The sequence below is a fragment of the Argentina silus genome (genome assembly GCF_951799395.1).
Source record: "Argentina silus genome assembly, chromosome: 1".
NCBI lineage: Eukaryota > Metazoa > Chordata > Actinopteri > Argentiniformes > Argentinidae > Argentina > Argentina silus.
Genome location: NC_139655.1, coordinates 30,029,565 through 30,050,016, shown reverse-complemented (window position 1 = coordinate 30,050,016; position 20,452 = coordinate 30,029,565). Strand labels below are relative to the sequence as shown.

Genomic DNA, 20,452 nt, shown 5'->3' with positions numbered 1-20,452 from the left:
TCTCGGAAGAGCACTTATGTGTGAGTGTGTGTGAGTGTGAGTGTGTTTGTGTGTGTTCCCGGTGCTCCAAGGCCACAGTGTTATTGTTATTGCATCTATACGCTTGCGTTTTCTATCGATACCAGTAGGCTAATGAAGGCTTTGCACCTGTCAATGCCGATGCTAAACCCAGCCTTTTCCCAATGCAACAGAAAATGTATGACGTCTGTCCCTACCCAAATAAGGACAAAACAATAAAACAATGTTGCATGTCAAGGTGGAAAAAAACATAGTCAAAACCACCATCATCATGTTTTCCATGTTGCCAAGCTAAAAATCATGTCATCCTTCAACAAATCTGAATTCTCATGTTACGACATAATACAAATTTTATGACAACAAAATATCAAGTAAAAAAGATGGGACTGCGATACGAAAATAATGAATTATTCGCGGAGAAACATCTGCATCGCGCGCATACTGCATTAACCCTACCTAAGTGGATGTCTGTTCAGGCATTATCCTATCTCAAAGGCGTTACCTATTTGATTAAATGAAAGCAATATATTTCTTATCATTTGCTCCCAGGATGAAGTGTCTGGAGGCTATGATTGTATTCCCCCTCCCTTCAGGAGCCGCGGAGTATCGCGGAGATGGATAATGGACAAAAGCTATTTCAACTGGAAACGAGACATGGTGACACTGAGGACGTGCAAGCACAATATATGCATCATATTACCTATTCTGGCCTTTCCTTCGTGCCGTTAACTCCGGCCCCGAGAGGGGGACAATTAGGACCTCAATCACACATTCACCGCAACAAGCCGTCCGCTGCCGCACGCAAAACGCCCCCGTGCCCCGTGTCTTTCGCGGTACTGTACTGCCATCTGTGTTCTCTGAGCTCTAATAGTGGAATTCCGCCCATCTCCTTCCGGTCAATGTAAATCTATGTAAATGAAGAACTTCAAAATAAGAGCACCCAATTTAAACTTAATTTAGCATTTAAACATGGTAAATAGGGATCAAGGAACCACAAACAATATGCTAATTATCTAGAGAAATGTATATCAATCATCACCATATAATATTTGGTATAGTATTGCCCCAGAAGGGTTTATAATTCTATCCTAATTACACCGATGAAATAGTATTTCCCCAGAATAATGGACTGTACAGAACTATTTTTAAGATTTCAATTCATTTCTGGTACCACTCTACTCGGCAACACTTCTAGAATACAGATCAGGTGAGTTTGAGTCTAAAGCGATGTCTTAGCAAATGTTGATGGCTCTTTACTCTGGCCATATAGCTCAAAGTGCTGCCACTTTCAGGTGTATGGCCAGAGTAAAGAGCCATCAACATTTGCTAAGACATCGCTTTAGACTCATACTCACCTGATCTGCATTCTCGAAGTGTTGCCGAGTAGAGATGAATTGAAATCTATGAAAAATATTTCTGTACAGTCCAGTTTATACACATATAATAGACATGTGTAAAATCACATGTTATTGCACCAATATGTACATTTTAAAGATTCAATATATATATGTATATATATGTATATACTTTCTTGGGCAATTTCTCCTTATTTCAGCAAAAATAAGAGAAAATATTGTGATCCCATCACTTGCCATTCATGTTTTAGCTCGCGCTTTATTTTGAAGCCGCAAAAACTGGAAGTCTTAATGGAGCTCCATGGAGCTTTTTGGAGCTCAGAGAACCCAGGCTGTACCGCCGACCCCCTGTTCGCTCCGTCCGTCAGAGAGATAGGGCGGCATCTCGTGTTGTCAATCACAAAATGAACCTATAGGTCACCTCTTAATGCCTGTTCAAAAACGTACACAGACAAAAGACATTTCCTTTTCCTTTTCAAAAGAATGGAAACAAGTATAAACCAATTTACATCCAAAGTTATTGAATAGCTTTTGCTGTGGTTTGTATGTTGCTATTGATTAATGTTGCTAAAATATATAGATTTTACGTCAGGCACTGCTAAGGGCTGAAATCCTTATGGGTCTTCACTTGAAAGCCCTTTTTTGGAAGAGAGGAAAAAACCAAAGATATCTATGATAAATATTAGCCAGCACATTTTCTCGTTGATGTTTCACTGAGCCCCGTACGTCATGGCAGATGACTGTGAATTGGAGAAGTATGTGATCCTTTATCCTACTGCCAGTGTGGAATATCTCTCCTTCATTCTGCATCCCATAAGTGTTTTTAATGTGGGCATCATAAGCTTGCTAGCAGCTAGCTAGCTCTTTTAGCCAATAGCATAAACATAGCAAACTATTTCATATTGTTATTTCAAATTATTCATGACTGTATTGGCTAAGTCGTTAGGGAATTTGATATGCCTGCAGCAGGTTGTATATCCGTTTGCGTTAGGCTAGCTGTGCTGTAGTAATGTAAGGATTGGTTAAGTTGTAGAGCTAGTGAGTGAGTGAGTCTGTCTGTCTGTCTGTCTGTCTGTCTGTCTGTCTGTCTGTGTGAGTGAGTGAGTGAGTGAGTGAATAGATATTTGAGTCTGCCAGAAAGATGATAGAGATATGTGACTGAGATGGAGGGAGCTGCCTGTGAGAGAGAGAGAGAGATACTGATACAGTATTTCCTTTACACACTTTTGTCTGCTTTTGTCTACTTTTGTCTGCGCTGTGGTCAAAGACACGCATTCACTCTCTCTCTTTTTCATTTTTGTTTTCCCTCCCACTGTTTCTGTCCTTCTTACTCTCCATTGCTTTCTCTTTTGAATAGTCTTTCCTCCCTCTTCCCCCTCTGTCATTTGATACTCTCCATCTCTCTCTATAATATATATATATATATAATATCTATATAATATGATATACTCTCCATCTCTCCTAATCTCCTCTCTCTCTATCTTTTCTTCCTCCCTCCATCTTCCATCCAGGCGTGCGGTAGAGGAGCTGCTCAAAGAGACCAACAGGGCGCGGGTTAGAGCAGAGACCATGGGCCCCGCTGGTTGGTGAGTGTGATGACATTGCATGGTGAATGGGGCCAGGATCTGTTGTTGCATGTCCTCCTATAGTGACACAGTTATGTGACTGACCCCAGGCAGACTGCTTAAAAGACACCCTATGGAATATCATAAATCCCTCTTTTTTGATCCCTCTGCAGTGTTATTATTTTTTTTATTACGAGGACTGTAGGAACCCAGTCAGAGCTGAATGTTCATGAGGTGTTTGGCTCTGTTCCAGGATGAAGTGTCCGCTGCGCAGCACCAACAAGCGCTTCCTTCTCAACACCCTGCGCACCACAGCCCTGCAACGCCGCCCGACTGGCCACTCAGGAGGACAGGGGTCCGCAGGGGGGCGTCATGGAGCGGAGCTCCGGTCAAAGAGCAGGGATCGCAGTGGAACACCTCCCAGAGACCACAGGGCCGTCAAGGGCCATAGAGACCTTAAAGACCACAACAGAGGCGGCAGCCACAAAGACAGAGACAACGACAACAACCGCAAAGAGGAAGATAACAGTTATGAAAACAGAGACTATAGAAGCAGAGACAGAGACAGTAAACACGGTCACAAAAGAGACTCTGCACCCAAAACACACATGCCCCATTCTAAGGAACACTCCCCATATAAGAGCGGTTCCTCCTCCAGAAGCCGCTCCCTGTCCAGGGACTGCAGTCGCTCTCGCAATCGTGGCTCCGCCTCCTCCAACTGTACCCTGCCCTCAGGCCACGCCTCCCATCACTCCAGCCAACACAGTAGGACGTGCTCACGCTCCCCTGTCAGGGATACGCCCAGTGGGAGGAGGAGCCACAATATTTGACAGAATTCTCCAGAGGGGCTTCTTCCCACCCCAAAGAAGCACATGGGCATCCTTGATTGACTGAATGGGTTAGAGAGGAGAGATGTAGACAAAGAGAGAGGAGGAGAAATAAAGAGTGAGTGAGGGAGATTATTGGGACAGGTTTTTTATTTTATTTTATTTTTTTACTGTTGTCTCTGGTTAAAACAGAAGCGTGACTGATTAAAAGGCTTTTCTACTGTTCTTTTTAAAAAGAAGAACTGGGTTGGAAACATGGCAAGATTTCAAGGGCCAAATATTGCATCTTCTTTCCTTACGTCCAGCAAATTCAAGGCCACTGACTTGAGCAAGGTGATACAATCCCCTAAGATATCAAAACTTGTATTTATTAGCTGTTGCGTATGTTCCTGTGGTCCACAAATCTATAGAAGTGCTTTGTTTAGTTTACCCAAGTCACAGTCATTTTGTAGAGTGATTGAGATGTAGTGTTTTCCTAAGACATGGTACAGCAGATGATTTGTGATGCAGAGCCTTGGACATGTGTGTTGTAAAGCAGTCATAGCGGTAGGGCCTATGCACAATGGAAGGTTTAGCTTATGCAACGTACACTCAGTGAGCACTTTATTAGGAACACCTGTACACCTTCTCATGGTGGAGGTGGTGTAATGGTGTGGGGAATGTTTTCTTGGCACACTTTGAGCCCGGTAATACCAATCAATCAATCATCGCTTGAATGCCACAGCCTATTTGAGTATTGTTGCTGACCATGTGCATCCCTTCATGGCCACAATTTACCCAACTTCTAATGGCTACTTCCAGCATGATAATGCACCATGTCACAAAGTCGTCTCAAACTGGTTTCATGAACATGACAATGAGTTCAGTGTTCTTCAGTGGCCTTCCCAGTCACCGGATCTGAATCCAATAGAACACCTTTGGGATGTGGTAGAACAGGAGATTCACAGCTTGAAAGTGCACCTGAAAAATCTGCAGGAATTGCGTGATCCAATCATGTCACCATGGATCAGAATCTCAAAGGAATGTTTCCAACATCTTGTGGAATCAATGCCACAAAGAATTGAGGCTGTTTTGAGAGCAAAGGGAGGCCCTATCCAGTATTAGTATAGTGTTCTAATAAAGTGCTCAGTGAGTGTAAGGGTTAGGGTTATTTTTCTCCCCTTTAGAATGTTTTGCTGGCACAAAAATACACATTAAGCCCACAAGTGGCCCTTTCTTCTCACAATGCTGTACATGATCACATGACAATGAAAATATAAAGAGACTTTGTCTTTTGGATTTTAATTTGTTAATGTTTTATAATGGTTATTCAACACTGTCTCACATCACTTGATTAATGGTGTAGTACGTTATTCTCATACAATAGGCTAGCTTTGATTTAAATAATAATGTCGTTAGCATTCCTCTGTCCTTACTCGCTGTTGGTCATGTTTACATAGGCTATGGCTGTCGCCAAAAGGTAAGTAGTTTTTTTATTTTTTTTTATCGTGTCTCCCTCTTTTGACATGTATATATACCCGCTTTATCAGAAACGTCTTTGTTTGAGAAAGAAAGGGAATACCTGTTACCATGACACTCCTTCAGCTCCCTCAAACCCTCTTTATTGCATTCAACGTTGTATAATAATAATAATAATAATAGTTAGGTAGTCCAACTACTAATAGTACAAGCATTATTATTATTATGATCGTTATGGTTGCAGGCAAGCACTATAAGCCTATTTGATGATAAGTGGCGAGCCTATTAAAATGATCACCTTTTCGCCATGCAGGTAATAGGCTTAAAATTTGCTAATTAGGTAGGCATGCAATACAATTATTTTGAGGCTAAATTTAGCTCTGGCTTGAATTGATATAAGTTGTAATGCTTACTGAGAGAACCACTGGATATGGTGCAGGTAGTAGGCCTATCCAGAATCAACAGCTGGACATTAACTCAAGCGTTGTAAGTGTCTTTCCCCGAAGCAGTAGGTTCCATCTGGTGTTTCTAATCCATTGGGTCCTCTTGGCCTCAGTAAAATACGGCTCTTTGGCCCGTGTCAATACCCTGCAATTTTTAGCTTTAACCATTTTATTGCACTCAGTCCTTAAAAATCCTTTCAATTGCATTATATAAATCAGTGCATTTCATTCCGTGTGCACGAAAAGGTTGAGCAACGCAGCATTGCCGTTCACTTAAAATCATAAATTTCCATGCCATGGTTTTATGCAATCACGCTTCATAAGCCCCGTTGTGCGTCTCCAGTGTAGTGGGGAATTGCTTCTGTTAACAGTTTCCTTCCTCTTTCAAACGAAAATCAAATATAAACACCATTAAGCGACATTACACGGACTGATTTTATGGAATTGGTTTACTTGAACTTTATAATAGGGCTGAGTGCCCCATTATACTGTAGAAAGTGCCGTAATTGCTCTTGAAGACGTCAGTGCAAATAGTCGTCATGCGCATTCGTTTTTGTTGCCTATAACGCAGCTGCTGGCTGTTAGGCCTATGCTTTTGATCGACAACAGACCTTATCGGCGAAGAAAAATAAGTCATGCAATTGTTGACCCATAGGCAGCGAACCGCTTTAACAAATAGTAGGCGATTAGAGGAGAAAACAACACTTAAAACATTTTAAAGCTGCACAAAATTTCCAAAAGCCTATACGCCAATGAGTTGGGAAGCACTTAACCTATTTATATTGTCATAGCCTTTAAAAGCAATAGGCTCAAAACAATATACTAACTAGATTAGTATAACAAGAACATATCTGGAGCGGTCATGGGCCAGCTGTTGGCTCTCATATGTTGCGTCAAATGAACAGATGCGCAGACGGTTTTGGAGTGTGTTCCATGGCGCAACACTTGCTAATTGAGTTCTGTTCCTCACTCAATGGTAATTGGTTTACACTGATGCACTCCTCTTTACTTTACCGCGAGGAGTGTTGTTTAATGGACTGAAAACCTGTCAGCCTAATGGCCAGCAAACAGGGAATGAGAGTGGTGGAGGGACAACCGAGTTACTGTTTGTTAACACCAACCCGTTAAATGGTGTTAAATGAGGCATTTACTGAACTGTAATGGTTCGATTTTTAGAAGTTGTCAGATTACGCTATTCTTGAGCGAATAAAAAAGAGTAATATCAAAATAGGAGTGCCCACAACTTGGTTTTTGATCCGCCTTACAGTTGATTGCTAATGTCTCCAAGACAACCGCCTCTCCATCCAAGTTTCTTATCTCAGGGGTGCCGATTCGAGTACCATATACATATGTGGTTATCGATTTCCCCCCTTTCAGTCGCGTAGGCCTATTGATAAGAGAACTACGTTCATATAAAACCCCAATGTCTGATATTGTTTGACGGCAGTGAAATGTAGTCTAGGCGAAGTGCGTTCTATAGTTTCTTCTTCTCCAAAGTGACAAAGAAAGCCATGACATTTTGAAGCTGTTTGCGTTCTCACCCGTGTTCTGTAGGCCTCAATTTCGCTGATTAGGTGCCCGATGGCATTAGCCCCTATCCGCAGAGATTCCCCCGCTCACCTAGTCATCGCTGCATTGGGGCCAACCGCAGGTGGATCTCAGATACTCTCGGGCAAACAGTGGGGTGTTTGCCGAGGGCACTGATTTGCGTGCGGTCAATTCTGTTCAATTATTGTTGGACTTCGGGGCAGCATAGGAAACACGAATAGAAACAAAGGCGACAAGTTCTCAGTTTTGTGTAAACAGTGAAACCAATGACTTAGGTGCAGCGGGGTCACATGGTGACAGTGACACACCTGTAGATGGCCTATAGCGGCGCCAAACGCACGGAGCACAGGTAGAGCAGCAGGTATACGCCGAGGCAGGGCGCAGGTACTGTACATGTGCGCGCATACGGCTCGACAGCTCCGGCCCTCGGCAGTCATGAATCGAGAAGAGCACTACTACTCCTCAGCGCAGCTTTTCAAAGACTCCTGCGCCTATCAGAGACCCCAGAGCGAAGACTACAGCCACAGCCCGCCGCCCTGCCTTTACATGGGGAGACAGGCCCAGTCCATCTACATCACGCCGTCCATAGGAGCCTTAGACCAGGCGAGTCTCCCTGACATTGCTACTTACATGCCAGTGCGAGACGATCCGGATGTGCCACAGCTCCACCATCCCCAGGCGCCGGCCGGGGGTTACGGAGAGTCTGGGGAACTATGTGCCGATAGGAACAGATACCACCTCCCTTTCCCTTGGATGAAAACCACCAAGTCTCACGTACACACCTGGAAGGGCCAATGGGCAGGTAACTCACATTAACAATAATTACGCATTGCGAATCACGCGACTGCATAAAAATGACATGTTCTATGTTTACCGAATAGATCCATATGGAAACGTTTAGATTAATATGACTTAGGCCTTTTCGAAGTAGACTTAGTCTTTAAAATTCTTAAATTAATGTTTTCTAGTAGCCTCATTTGATTTGCTAAAATATTGGCCGATAGGATTTCAAGTGAGGCTTTCTGTTACCATGTCTACGAGAATTCTATAAAACATCAATCGACCTTGTGTAGGATTGCATTTTCTTATTTAACTAGGCCCAGGTGAAATGCCAAATAGTAGTCTATACTGATATCTTAACGTTTCTTTGGATATAAGCACATTCGTTTAATAGTGTGCCTTCTGGTCAAATTATACCATACAACCATAAAGAAGTTAGAGGAGATTATGGCTTTTGTGCGCGTTACTATATACGTGACATCATGTTGCTACAGTAAATGTCGTGGGTGGGTGTCAGTTTACCTTGTCAGTCAATCTGTGAAGAACCGAGGAGGTCAATGCTTGCTCCCCTCATTCAGACCAGTGTTTTCATCTAGGAGTGCTTCTTATAAGTCCCAAGATGGACCTATGATTTTCCTCAAAGATGTTTGAATTTGCGTCTTTGCAATTGCTTTGTTTGGGGATTCTAGTTGTCCATTTGTGCCTATAGGTCATATTGTTGCATATTTTAGATGGTTCATAATTATGTATTATATTAAACATGTTTAGAATTAGATTCAACGAGTAATATTATATTAGACATAGCCTTACTCTTTCTCAAAGAGGTTTATTTTCTGATGCGGCCATTTTAAGTCTACTCGGTTCAACGGGTCAAGTGAGAGCATTTATTGGCCTTTCAGGCAGGCGTACAGTCACTAAAGGGTTTCGATTAAACAAATATTCACTATTTATTAGTATTGAGTGAGGTAAACAACATTGTAACGGGAGGCCTAAAGTCTCACAAATGACAGCTCTAAAATAGGGATATAATCTACAAAATGGACAAGTCAAATTAATAGCATTGGTTGCCTTCAATTCGATTTTATCGGTTTGAAAAAGTAGACCGAAACCAATCTTATTTGGTAAGGCTAATGGAAGATAGCTCGCAGCGTTATAATTTAACTTTATAGCCTTATCAACGCTAAATGTAGAGTTTTACTTTCATTCGATTATCTCAAGCTACTGTAGATGTCAAATCACGGGTCATCACAAAAACTCATGAAATATAGCCTAATAGTCCTAGCCTAATTTATTATAATAAAATTAAGTAAACTTTCAATTTGCGTGTTCAGACATAGACATCTAATTAAAAGTACGAATTGATCAAAACATTTCAAGGAAATGCGTTCTTTGAAAGAACCTATAAAGTAGATTGTCTGCTGCTCAAATGTATTTTTTATTAATCAAATTTGATATATTAATTGCTCATATAATGCTGAAATTGTTTTGGAATCAACAGCTCTTGCACCAATAATTTAAAGGAAAGGTGCTCTATATCATATAATTTAATAACTTCGCGTCGGGCCTAACAACGCCCATCAGCTGTGACTTTATTCACGATAAAGCACGTCCTCTCGTGCCCTATTACTTGAATTAAAGATGTTTCCATGGTGTTCGACACATGAGGGTCTTCTAGTAGAAACGTTATATTTTATTTTCTATTTAGTACGTTTATGCCCATTTTCACTCCAGTTAACTTCATCAATTTGTTAGTTTGGGTGATGATCCAGGATGTTTTGCATTGTAAATAATTTAAATCCCCCTAGTTACATTTAGTTGTTGCTAGTTGCACTGACAACTGTGGTGTCTGGTGTATAAGCAAATCTATGATGGACTGTATGTTTTAATGTTCATTTCTGTAAAAGCAAATAAGAGGTCTCCTCTCCCCTTCCCTCCTCATCCAAACAAGTTGAAATTCCCCACACAGCAAACATTGTTGTGGCTGTACCAGCAGGCCTAGTTGTGCTGACATCAGTCCAGCTGATGAGTGTTTAGTCTGTATGCTGCTGTGTGTGTTAGTAAAGTTAAGCTAATTGAGTATTTCCTCCTTCTTCCCTCTCTCCCTCTCTCCCAGGGCCGTACATGCTGGAGGCAGAGGAGAACAAGAGGACACGGACGGCCTACACACGCGCCCAGCTGCTGGAGCTGGAGAAGGAGTTTCTGTTCAACAAGTACATCTCCAGACCGCGGCGTGTGGAGCTGGCCATCACCCTCAGCCTCACCGAGCGCCACATCAAGATCTGGTTCCAAAACCGACGCATGAAATGGAAGAAAGAGGAGGACAAGAAGAGGGTGCGGGGGGTGGACCCTGAGCAGGACTCCTCCATCACCTCTGGGGATCTGAAAGACGAGGCAGGGTTGGGGGTCTCGACTGGACCCTCCACAGCAACCCCCCACACCACACCCTCCTCGCCCCTACACGGTCACTCTCTCTCAGGCTCCAGAGACCCTGCCTAGCTTGAGAGAGGTTGGTAAAAGTAGAGGAAAGGCACTTATTCCAAAGACTGGCATCGAAGAATGGTTTCATTACATTACCAGACATGACAGATTGATGTGTGGAGTAGCTGAGGCACTGTGCTTCATCAATGCCTGAACTCTGAACCCCATATACCATTGGTGCTTAGGACCTGCTGCCTTAACGAGTATTGACAATTTCACATGGACATATCAATCCCAGTATATGCAGTGACTGCTCTCTTTGCAGCCTCTCTTTTTTACCAGAAGAGGGCAGTAGACTACCAGTGGCCACAAGAGAGGGACCCTCTAGTGAGGCAAAGACTACTTTTGGTGTAAACTTTGAGTGCTTTACAAAAGCCATGCACTTCAATATCATTTAAAAACATGTTTTGATCTTTCCTGAAAATTGTGGCAATAAAACCAAGTCTAATTTATGTACTATGTAAATATGTTTATGGAATTACACACAGGACATGGCAATATGTAACTGCACTGTCAATAGTCAATCTGATACATTGTCATAATTTGTTAGATGACAAAAAAAGAGTTGCAAACGTTGGCCTGTATGTTATTATGCTATTGTTAAAGTCTAAATGATGAAAATCAGGCACTGTCAATAATGTACTGTTGAAAAGTTATGGTGATCTGGGTTGTAGTATAGGCCTATAAAAGAAGACCATAACAATGTGCGTAATTATCATCAAATAAAAACGTTATTATCAAACCTCCAGTCTACGCAATTAGTTTTTATAGTGTTTGGCAACTAAGGGCCTGCATTGGGACAATTGTGTACAAGCGCATCATGTATGTAAAGACCATCACGTCACAGTCACAACTTATTGGGAATGTCCGGGAGCACGAGGCCTTGGAGACGCAGATGACAGATCTTTTTAACCTCCTCGATGGCGAGCGCCCTCTCCATCGCGCGCTCGTTCCCGAGACGCTCCGTCAACTGCCGCAGGATGGTCGCCTTGTTGTTCATCCGCGCGCAGATCACGAAGGGGAATCCGAAGCGATCCTTGTAGTCCGCGTTCAGGCGTGCCATTCGCGAGACCTCAGTTGCGTCCAGCGAAACCAGACCCGCATGACCCTGCTCTTCTCGTGACTCCCGGGTCAGAGTGCCACTCTGGAGGTCCCTCCCCGCGAGATCAGGGTGACATCTCAGGATCCCCTCTTTACCTGGACACACACATGAGAAGTCCAACCTCACCCACTCACCTTTCTACCATACGACCGTGCGCCATTTTGATGACACGGAAATAAAACAAAAACATTGCTATAGACTAATTTAAATAGCCTACCTGATTCAGGGAGGGCGTCGATGAAGTCGTTGATACCGGCCTCCAGGTCAACGACGCCCGCAAACGGACGTAGTGACCATACCGCGGCCGTAATCAGGGGGCATTTCTCTATCACGTTACCGAAAACATCCACAAAATCCTCGTAGGGAAGGGAATTTACCGCACTGATGTCCATGACTTGACTCCTGTGCCAGACTCTCCAATGTGGGCCTGCAGGCGATGACCTTCGGACAGATGCATGTAATGGGAAAATGGGAAAAGCCCAGTGTGCCAATTGTAAGGGTCAATGTACTCGGGCACATGAGTTAGTGTTAGACAACCCCATTGAGAAGGGTTAATATTATCTAGGGGTTGTATATCTTTCCCATTCTGTGCACAGTTTAGGTAGGATATATTCTGTGTTGCCTAATATTGCAACGTTGTAGTTCAATTTGTAACCACAGCCGTACCTTAATTTGATGCAATGATATGAGAAGCGTTATAGGTCTGAATGGATATCAACGTGTAATTGTATGTAGCTATGGCCCCATCTGCTGGGCCTTATCGGCGGCATTGCCATTTCTAACAAGCTGGTTTGATGACCACTTATAGGACTCATTAAATTTAAGCCATTATATATATATATATTTTTATTGCAAACAGTATGACACACAGGCAGAGATAGTAAAGACAGCCAAATGAAATCTAGTTAAATGTCATAGACTATCGGCTTTATTATCCATTATCACTCAAAATGTCACATCCCTGAATACATCCGCCTTAAGAAAATTATGCCAAAGAAGTAATAAGGATCACAGCAGTGCAAACACATGAATATTGCTTCACTCAGCCCAGTAGTTAAAGAGTCATATCACTGGTTGCTTCATAAAGATATAGTATTAAAGAGAAGCTACGGGATATCGCGACTATTTCTGTTTTTAAAACTCATGGTTTGGATAGATAATACAATCCCCCAGATCGTATTTCCTGCTCTGCAGAAACGATCCCCCAGAATGTAATAATTTGGAGACTGTGTTGATACGTTAGGCACCACACTGTGGGCGAGAACCCGTTTCTGTTCATTAGCGCTACGTTTAGAACTGTAGACTGAATTTATACAAATTTTCCCGTAGCATCAGTTGAAGTTATACAAATTATATACATATTAACAGGTTGTCTCAGACACAAACATAGTATTACATGCTACATACAGAACTATGTAATTCAATGCTACATACAAGGTAATAAAATGCTATGAAGGAACAAGTCTTCACATAGACATGGTTTTAATTGACAATACTGTAGTTTGGATAAAGCAAGTTATTAGTTAATTTGTACATGCTACAAACATAGATGGACTATTAATATAGAGGAAGATCTTAAATTGAACTGAAGGTTAGAAGGCTAGAAAGTTACCCATCCATAAGGGATCATTTCAGCTGCTCCTCAGCTATCAGAACAGTGACAGAAAGTCATCAAGCTTCTCAAATTCTTACGCTGTCATGACATCCCTGTGACCCTGCTTTTACTGCTGTGGCTTAAAAGGTTGGTCATTGCCTGGTATAAGAGGTTGATCCTTGCTGTGGTGTCTTGGTCAGAGATGTTGTGACCTATTCAGTGGCATGGGTCTTGCAGTACTGATTTTGTGTCTGTGTCTGAAGACCCTCCTTCTCTTTAGCCAAGGCTGAGATATCAGGGTTCACTGGTGCATTCTGGTATAACGAGTCATTGGAGTTCTGGTCCAGAGCTTTATGGTAGACCTGAGAGAGGAGAGTCACAGTCAGAAACGGACACTGTGTTTGGTGAACATACAGTGTTTTGTCGCCTACAGAGACTCACCTTCTGCTCCAATTCTGCCAGCTGGTTGTCCATGAAGGCTGCCAGTTTGGAGAAGTGTGGGCGATCATGAGGCTCCAGGGCCCAGCACTTACATATTATCCCGTACCTGGAGGAGGGAGGATGAGGAGAGGGGGATGAAACCTTTCTTTATACCATTCTATATGAAATGTGTGTGCTGCAGAAGGACTAAGGGCACTTACAAAGACTCGTTGGCATAGTATGGCTGCTCCATCTTATACCCTCTCTCAATCATCACATAGAAGTTGCTATCCACCTTTATACCAGGGTAAGGAGTCACACCTGAGATGGATGGAGACAGAGAGAGAAAGAGAGAGAGAGATCAATGGACTGTAGGCCTATTGTAGATGAAGACCTTGTGTGCGTGTGTGTGTGTACGTGTGCGTGTGCGTGCGTGTGTGCGTGTGTGTGTGTGGAGTATGGATGTTAAAGTACCCAGTGAGAAGATCTCCCACAGTAGGATGCCATAGGCCCAGACATCACTCTGCATTGTGTACATGCCCTGGAAGATACTCTCAGGAGCCATCCACTTCACTGGCAGACGCACCTGAAACACAGAGATGGACACTACTGAGCATGCCCAGAACCACCAGCTTAGTAAATCTAGCATTGAGAGACAATGATTTGCCTGTGTGTATGACACTTACGTTTCCCCTCACAACATAGTTGGAGTCGTTGTCGATGTCACGGGCGAGTCCAAAATCCCCGATCTTCACCAGTCTGCCCTGTGTCACCAACACATTCCTGGCCGCCAGGTCCCGATGGAGACACTGGAAAAAGACCCAAACCCAAGAAACCACGTTAATCATACCAGTTAAAGGCACAACACTCAAGGCAGTTGAGCTCAGTGTGCATGGGAGAATTGGGGAGAGTTTAGGGTGGGGAGTAGAGGAACTACAGGCTACCAGGGTGGAGGGAGTACGGATGTTGTAGGGTATAGGGAGGGAGGGTGTAGTGTGCTTCTCTGCTTACATTCTTGGAGGACAGGAAGTCCATGCCCATGGCCACCTGATAGGCGAAGCTCAGCAGATCGTCATACGTCAGTGTCTGTAGCTCCTCCTCCTGGAGATCAACCAACTCTTCATAGATCCCTGGACCTGGAGATCAACAGGGATCAGAATAGATCCACTTTTATTTGTATGTATCTCTAGGCTACTGACTTTTGCTAGTTTTGTATTCTTTGCTCTTTTTAAAAAAAAATATATATATATACCTTGTACAGTGTCCTTGGGTATTCTGAAAGGTGCTTTCAAATTAAATGTATTATTATTATTATTATTATTATTATTATTATTATTATTATTATTACTATTACTATTACTATTATTATTATTATTATTATTATTATTACTACTGTACAATGGTGTAGATCCATTGGGTTCCTAAATGTGTATCTGCTGTATAAGAACCTATGCAGCAAAGAACCATATATCTCCATTTTGGTGGTTTCTAGTTGTACAGTCAATATGAATCATCCATTTCAGTGTTGATGTTGTATACAGACTATAAATACAAAATATGTATGTATTTTAGTTAAAGTTTAGATCTCTGGATATTACAGTCAGCTGATATTTAGATTCAAATCGAAGATCATCTGAATTTGAAAATGGCGCATATATGGTTCTTTGTTGCATGGGTTCATATGTAAGCATGTATCTTTTCAATTTGTTTTTCTGTATCGTTTGACTGCAAGGAAAGTGTCCTCTTTGGAGGAGGGTGTTCAAGTGGTATGTGTGTTGCAGGGTGCGGTATGTTCATTCCATGGATTTCTAAATAGCATGTTTCTTCTTTTTAGATAGGGATACAAATTCACGGGGCGCTTAGTGGCGTAGCACACTAATGCGCATACCACGTAATCGCAAGGTTCCTGGTTCGATTCCAACCCTCGACATATCTTGCATGTCATCCCTCCTCTCTCTCACCCATCCTTCCTGTCAATCTCTACTGTCTCTATCCCAATAAAGCAGAAATTCCCTAAAAACATATAAAAAAATAAAATAAAAAAAAAGGGATACAAATTCACACTTCATCGTGAAACCATATGTAAATACATGAAGGCCCCCCAACATGAACCACAATGTGACTATATGACTCTCAGCTGACTCCAGGCTGACCTTCCGAGGTGTCCATCGGGCTGGAGTTGAGGCTGAGGAGGGCCAGGTTCTCCTGCCCCCTGGTGGTGGCTGGAAACATGGTGACGTAGGAGTTGTCATCAGGCCTCTGGAACTCACTGAGAACACACGTTGATGTTAGCACTATTCCCCTCACGACTTGACTGCTTCAAACCAATACCCAAAATACCTGACACCTGGAAGTCACAGGATCACAATCATGATCACAAGCATTACGATTCCTGAATTCCTTGAATTTCAGGCCTTTTCTCTATAGGAGAGAAGGAATTGACCCCAATCTTGATCCTATACCACCCAATCCCCTGATCACTGTCTCAGCCCCACTCCCCCTACCTCTTCCCCCTACCCCTAAACCCCTGTGCCCACCTGGAGCTGGTCTTGGGCCGGAGGTTGTGGTAGAGGCAGCTGAAGCGCTCCCTGGTGAAGGCATCAGTCAGAGACTTGTGGTAGTGCTCTCTGTTGTTCTTCAGGTAGTTCAGCAGGTCCCCGTTGCAGCAGTACTGGAAGATCAGATATGTGGGCCCTGTAGACATCACACACACACACACACACACATACACACACACACACACACACACACACACACACACACACACACACACACACACACACACACACACAGTCACACACATATACACACACACACACACACACACACACAGTCACACGCACGCACGCACGCACGCACACACACACACACACACACACACACACACACACACACACACACACACACACACAGTCACACACACACACACACACACACACACACACACACACACTAACTAATCAGATAATTTCAACTGCAACTTTTTCATTGCTAAGCTATATCTCTGATTGGTGGTTTTTGAGCCTATTTTTGATTGGTTCATCGCATTTATTTGGACTTCGTCTTTGTTTCTCACCCTGTCTCTGATTGGTTGTCATACCTGAGCCTGTGCACGCCCCCAGCAGGTTGACGATGTTGGGATGGTGACCGATGTGAGTCAGCATCTTCAGCTCTGACACCAAAGCCTCCTTCTCCACCGTCTGGTGTTTCTCTGCATGGGCAAAACACCAACACGTCTACGGCACCACACTGACACTGTCTTAGTACCATCAGTAACATCTACACAATTACCAAATTACTATATACTGTAACTGCATATTGATACAATGTTATTACTAGAGTTATAACAGCATAACTACACAGGTATAACTAAATATAAAGTGTTACCATTGATTGTTGTCTGTTTGGCTAGGTTTTGCTTTCTTGCCATACCAACAGAGCTGCTTAAGGTAGAAACAGACTGACACCTGGATTGATTCGCCATTGGTTGCAAAGGACTACCACTAGGGTAGCCTACCTAAGTGTCAGCTCACCTTTCAGCATCTTGACTGCCACCTGCTGGGAGACCCCAGTTTTGCTGATGCCATAGGCTGTAGCCTGGACCACCATGCCAAAGGCCCCCGAGCCCAGCTCCTTCCCTACAGAGGACAGGACACACAGGGTGATGTTGATACAGGTTCAGTGTTTCTTCAAACACTGGATTGTGGCTGGAGACATGAACTCATAAGGCATTATTACATTTTGGAGCCTTGCAGTGATTCTATTGCAGTATGCAGTATTCCCACTGCATCTGTCCCATTCTTACCCAGCTCCAGGTTCTCCCTAGGAAATTCCCATTTCTGGTCGTACTGGAAGTCTTTGAAGTTGATGTAGATGTAGTCGTTATCATTGGGCCCAACCATCTGAATCATTTGCAGCTGGCTCTGGTACTGGGGTTTCTGCAGAGAAAAATGTCAGATGAAGGCTACAGTGAGTGTGTGTGTGTGTATGTGTGTGTGTGTGTGTACGTGCGTGTGACTGTGTGTGTTTATGTGTGTTTGTGTGTGTGTGTGTGTGTGTGTGTGTGTGTGTGTGTGTGTGCGCGTGAGTGTGTGTGAAAGTAAGACACACACAGTATGTGATTAGGCTTGCTGTGTGAGACCGGTGTTTACCTTCTTTCTGATAAAATACAGCAGCGCCACGCTGACCAGCACCAGAGCCAGGACCAGGACAAAACTGGACACCTTGAGCATGTAGGAGGTGTGGTGCGCTGGAACATAGATCATAGGCATGTCCACAATCTGACTTCAACAATAATGACATTGAACACCACAATACTATCACTAAACATGGTCTCTATGGGTATGTTTTTAACATTTAAAGTCATAACATGACTTTTAAAGTAAATGTTTTTGTTCTGATGATGCACTTACATGGTTCTGTGATCCTGAGGCTCTTTGGTCCACCTGAAACAGCGAACACTTGGCTGCAGTGTGAGCTGATGGAGGTACTGAGGCAGCACTTGACCAAGTGGTCCTCTACACTGGCCGATTTCAAAGACCTGAGGACCGTCTTGTGGCAGAACTGGGCTGAGTCAGAGAGCTGAGGGGGAGGGGCAGGGATCTCCTGCCAGACTGCAGACTCTGACTGACAGCTGTGAGTGAAACAACAACAACAACAACAACAACAACACATGTAAACACTCACAGCCATGTTAATGTCCTGTGTGTCTCAGACAGGTGCTCAGGTCCTTCCCACCTGAGCAGCAGAGACCTACCTGTCATTGAACAGAGGGCAGGATCTCCAGGTGAGGTTCAGGGGGAGGGGGCTGCGAGTCTCACAGGTGATGTTGTCTGTGCCCTGGGTGACGTTGAAGGTGGGTGTGCCTGGGAGACAGAGAAGTGGTCAGTACAGGTTTCTCATTGAAGAGTGAATCCTATACAAATAGCAACATAAACACCAGCAGAAGGTAGAAGTTCCACCACAGAGCAACTTCTTCATTACGATTTTCTTTGCCTCTCTTTTGCGATGGTCAGAATTTGTGTAGTCTGCCTTCTCTCACCTGCCACACACAGAGAGAGGGTCCTTGTGATGTTCATCTTTCCAGCCTGCAGGTGTAACTGGTACTCTCCTGGATCAAGACTACCTTTACACAGCTCCACAGGCCTGGGGAGAGAGGGAGAGACACGTGAAAACCACATTGGGACAGGGCTACATCCTGTCCTGTAGAACTGCCTTGAAACACAGGAGGCTCTCCTGGATCTTGACAGGCCTGGGGAGAGAGGGAGGGAGGGGCAACAAATCCATGTGAAACCACATGAAACCACACAGGGAGAGGGCTATATCCTGTCCCCTGTAAAACTGCCTTAAAACACAACCTACGGAAGGACCACCTGCTGTACTCTACCTGTTTCCCCCCCGTCGTTTGGGCTCAGGGCACTGGGTCTGTGTGCCATCCGGGCCCACCCAGTGGCAGCGGAGGGGAGGGTGGGAGGAGACCACGGCACGCAGGCAGAAGCTGGGTCTGTCCTGGGCAGAGATGGTGCTGCTTTCATTCAACTGGTGGATGGTGAGGAACTCCCGTTCTGAAGAGACACAACACTGCTGTTTACACTAACAGGACTGACTGGCAAACACACTGGGCCACCATCCAGGTCTGTCTCACACACACACCCACACGTACACGCACGCACACGCACGCATGCACACATGCGCACACACTCACAGACACACACATACAGTCTGTGGTGAAGACTGAGACAATCAAAGCAGGTGGCAGGAGAGTGTTCAACAGACTTTTGAAAATGGAAAAAAGAAAGGTAGAATAATCAGGATCACAATGTTGAACACTTGTTGAGTGTTTCTTTTAATTAAGCATATTTCTGTCTGGCTAACTTTGGACAGACAGACAGACAGACAGACAGACAGGCAGGCAGGCAGGCAGGCAGGCAGACAGACAGACAGACAGAGAGAGACAGACAGACAGACAGAGAGAGAGAGACAGGCAGACAGAGAGACAGACTTACAGACAGACAAACAAACAGACAGACAGGCAGACAGACAGACAAGAGTCTAGTTTCACTGACCCAGAACTGTGATGTGGGTGGACTTGGTTTTTTTGCTGTCTCTCCTGCAGGTGTAGATGCCACTGTGATTCACGTTAACTGAGTCCACGTACAAGTAGGACATTGATAGGCCGTTATATGAAAATCTTTGAATTACAACCTGGAGGAAATGATGATAAACCAACACGTTTAGAGATCATGGGGTGCATGGTGATTGTAGTTGAACGATGGGGAAATGTACTAAACTAATAACAGTCGGGGGAAGTGAGAGTTGGAGGGTGTGTGCAGTTTAGAGATAAAGTTAATCAGGTTCATAGGGAGAAGGGAGGGGAAAGGATTCGGTTCATATGATTCAAATCGATTAAAGTAAAGGCTGATAAAAAAATGGAAAAGATGGTAGGGTGGCCATTACCTGTCCGTCACTGTCTCTCAGCCACTCCATCTTATCTTCATATATCTTACAGCGAAGCAACAGAGACTGACCAGAGCTCAGTGTGACCTCAGGAGCCCCATCATCATACATACTGCCACCATCCAGGTCTGTCACATACACACACACACACACACACACACACACACACACACACACACACACACACACACACACACATTCTAACATCATTCAAAGCATTCACTGTATTGGATAAGCTTTCACTCGAAACCTAAGTGTAAAATGAATGCAATATTTAAGTGTAATGAAGTTATTCAGTGGGTATGTTACCATAGTCATAGAGTTGGGTGCATTCCTCTCCTCTGATGTTTGAGGCACAGCACATCGCTGTTGTCTTACAGTATTCTTTACTTTCTACCATGTGCTCAT

The 20,452-nt window shown here is 43.8% G+C and overlaps 4 protein-coding genes across 4 annotated transcripts; 2 read left to right on the top strand and 2 right to left on the bottom strand.

The window, feature by feature from the left end:
• Positions 1 to 2,013: 2,013 nt before the first annotated feature.
• Positions 2,014 to 5,035, top strand: LOC310802870 (uncharacterized protein). Its single transcript, XM_083667446.1, has 3 exons — positions 2,014 to 2,128; positions 2,885 to 2,959; positions 3,192 to 5,035. The coding sequence occupies exons 1-3, from the start codon at positions 2,103 to 2,105 to the stop codon at positions 3,766 to 3,768; spliced, it is 678 nt and encodes a 225-aa protein (XP_083523572.1). The 5' UTR covers positions 2,014 to 2,102; the 3' UTR covers positions 3,769 to 5,035.
• A 2,572-nt stretch (positions 5,036 to 7,607) lies between these two features.
• Positions 7,608 to 10,490, top strand: pdx1 (pancreatic and duodenal homeobox 1; the record flags this gene model as incomplete). Its single annotated transcript, XM_083670274.1, has 2 exons — positions 7,608 to 8,016; positions 10,108 to 10,490. 2 exons carry the CDS (start codon positions 7,608 to 7,610, stop codon positions 10,488 to 10,490), a joined length of 792 nt encoding a protein of 263 aa, XP_083526400.1.
• Positions 10,491 to 11,319: 829 nt separating this feature from the next.
• Positions 11,320 to 12,034, bottom strand: urad (ureidoimidazoline (2-oxo-4-hydroxy-4-carboxy-5-) decarboxylase; the record flags this gene model as incomplete). Its single annotated transcript, XM_083684809.1, has 2 exons — positions 11,792 to 12,034; positions 11,320 to 11,669 (listed from the first exon to the last, which is right to left on the bottom strand). The coding sequence occupies exons 1-2, from the start codon at positions 11,964 to 11,966 to the stop codon at positions 11,320 to 11,322; spliced, it is 525 nt and encodes a 174-aa protein (XP_083540935.1). The 5' UTR covers positions 11,967 to 12,034.
• A 406-nt stretch (positions 12,035 to 12,440) lies between these two features.
• On the bottom strand, positions 12,441 to 20,452 carry LOC310801557 (receptor-type tyrosine-protein kinase FLT3-like). Its single transcript, XM_083665627.1, has 19 exons — positions 20,354 to 20,452; positions 20,045 to 20,172; positions 19,654 to 19,792; positions 18,975 to 19,152; positions 18,630 to 18,733; positions 18,345 to 18,453; positions 18,001 to 18,221; positions 17,740 to 17,837; positions 17,394 to 17,526; positions 17,122 to 17,226; positions 16,689 to 16,799; positions 16,126 to 16,282; positions 15,742 to 15,857; positions 14,600 to 14,724; positions 14,275 to 14,397; positions 14,063 to 14,174; positions 13,810 to 13,909; positions 13,610 to 13,715; positions 12,441 to 13,530 (listed from the first exon to the last, which is right to left on the bottom strand). The coding sequence occupies exons 1-19, from the start codon at positions 20,442 to 20,444 to the stop codon at positions 13,381 to 13,383; spliced, it is 2,406 nt and encodes an 801-aa protein (XP_083521753.1). The 5' UTR covers positions 20,445 to 20,452; the 3' UTR covers positions 12,441 to 13,380.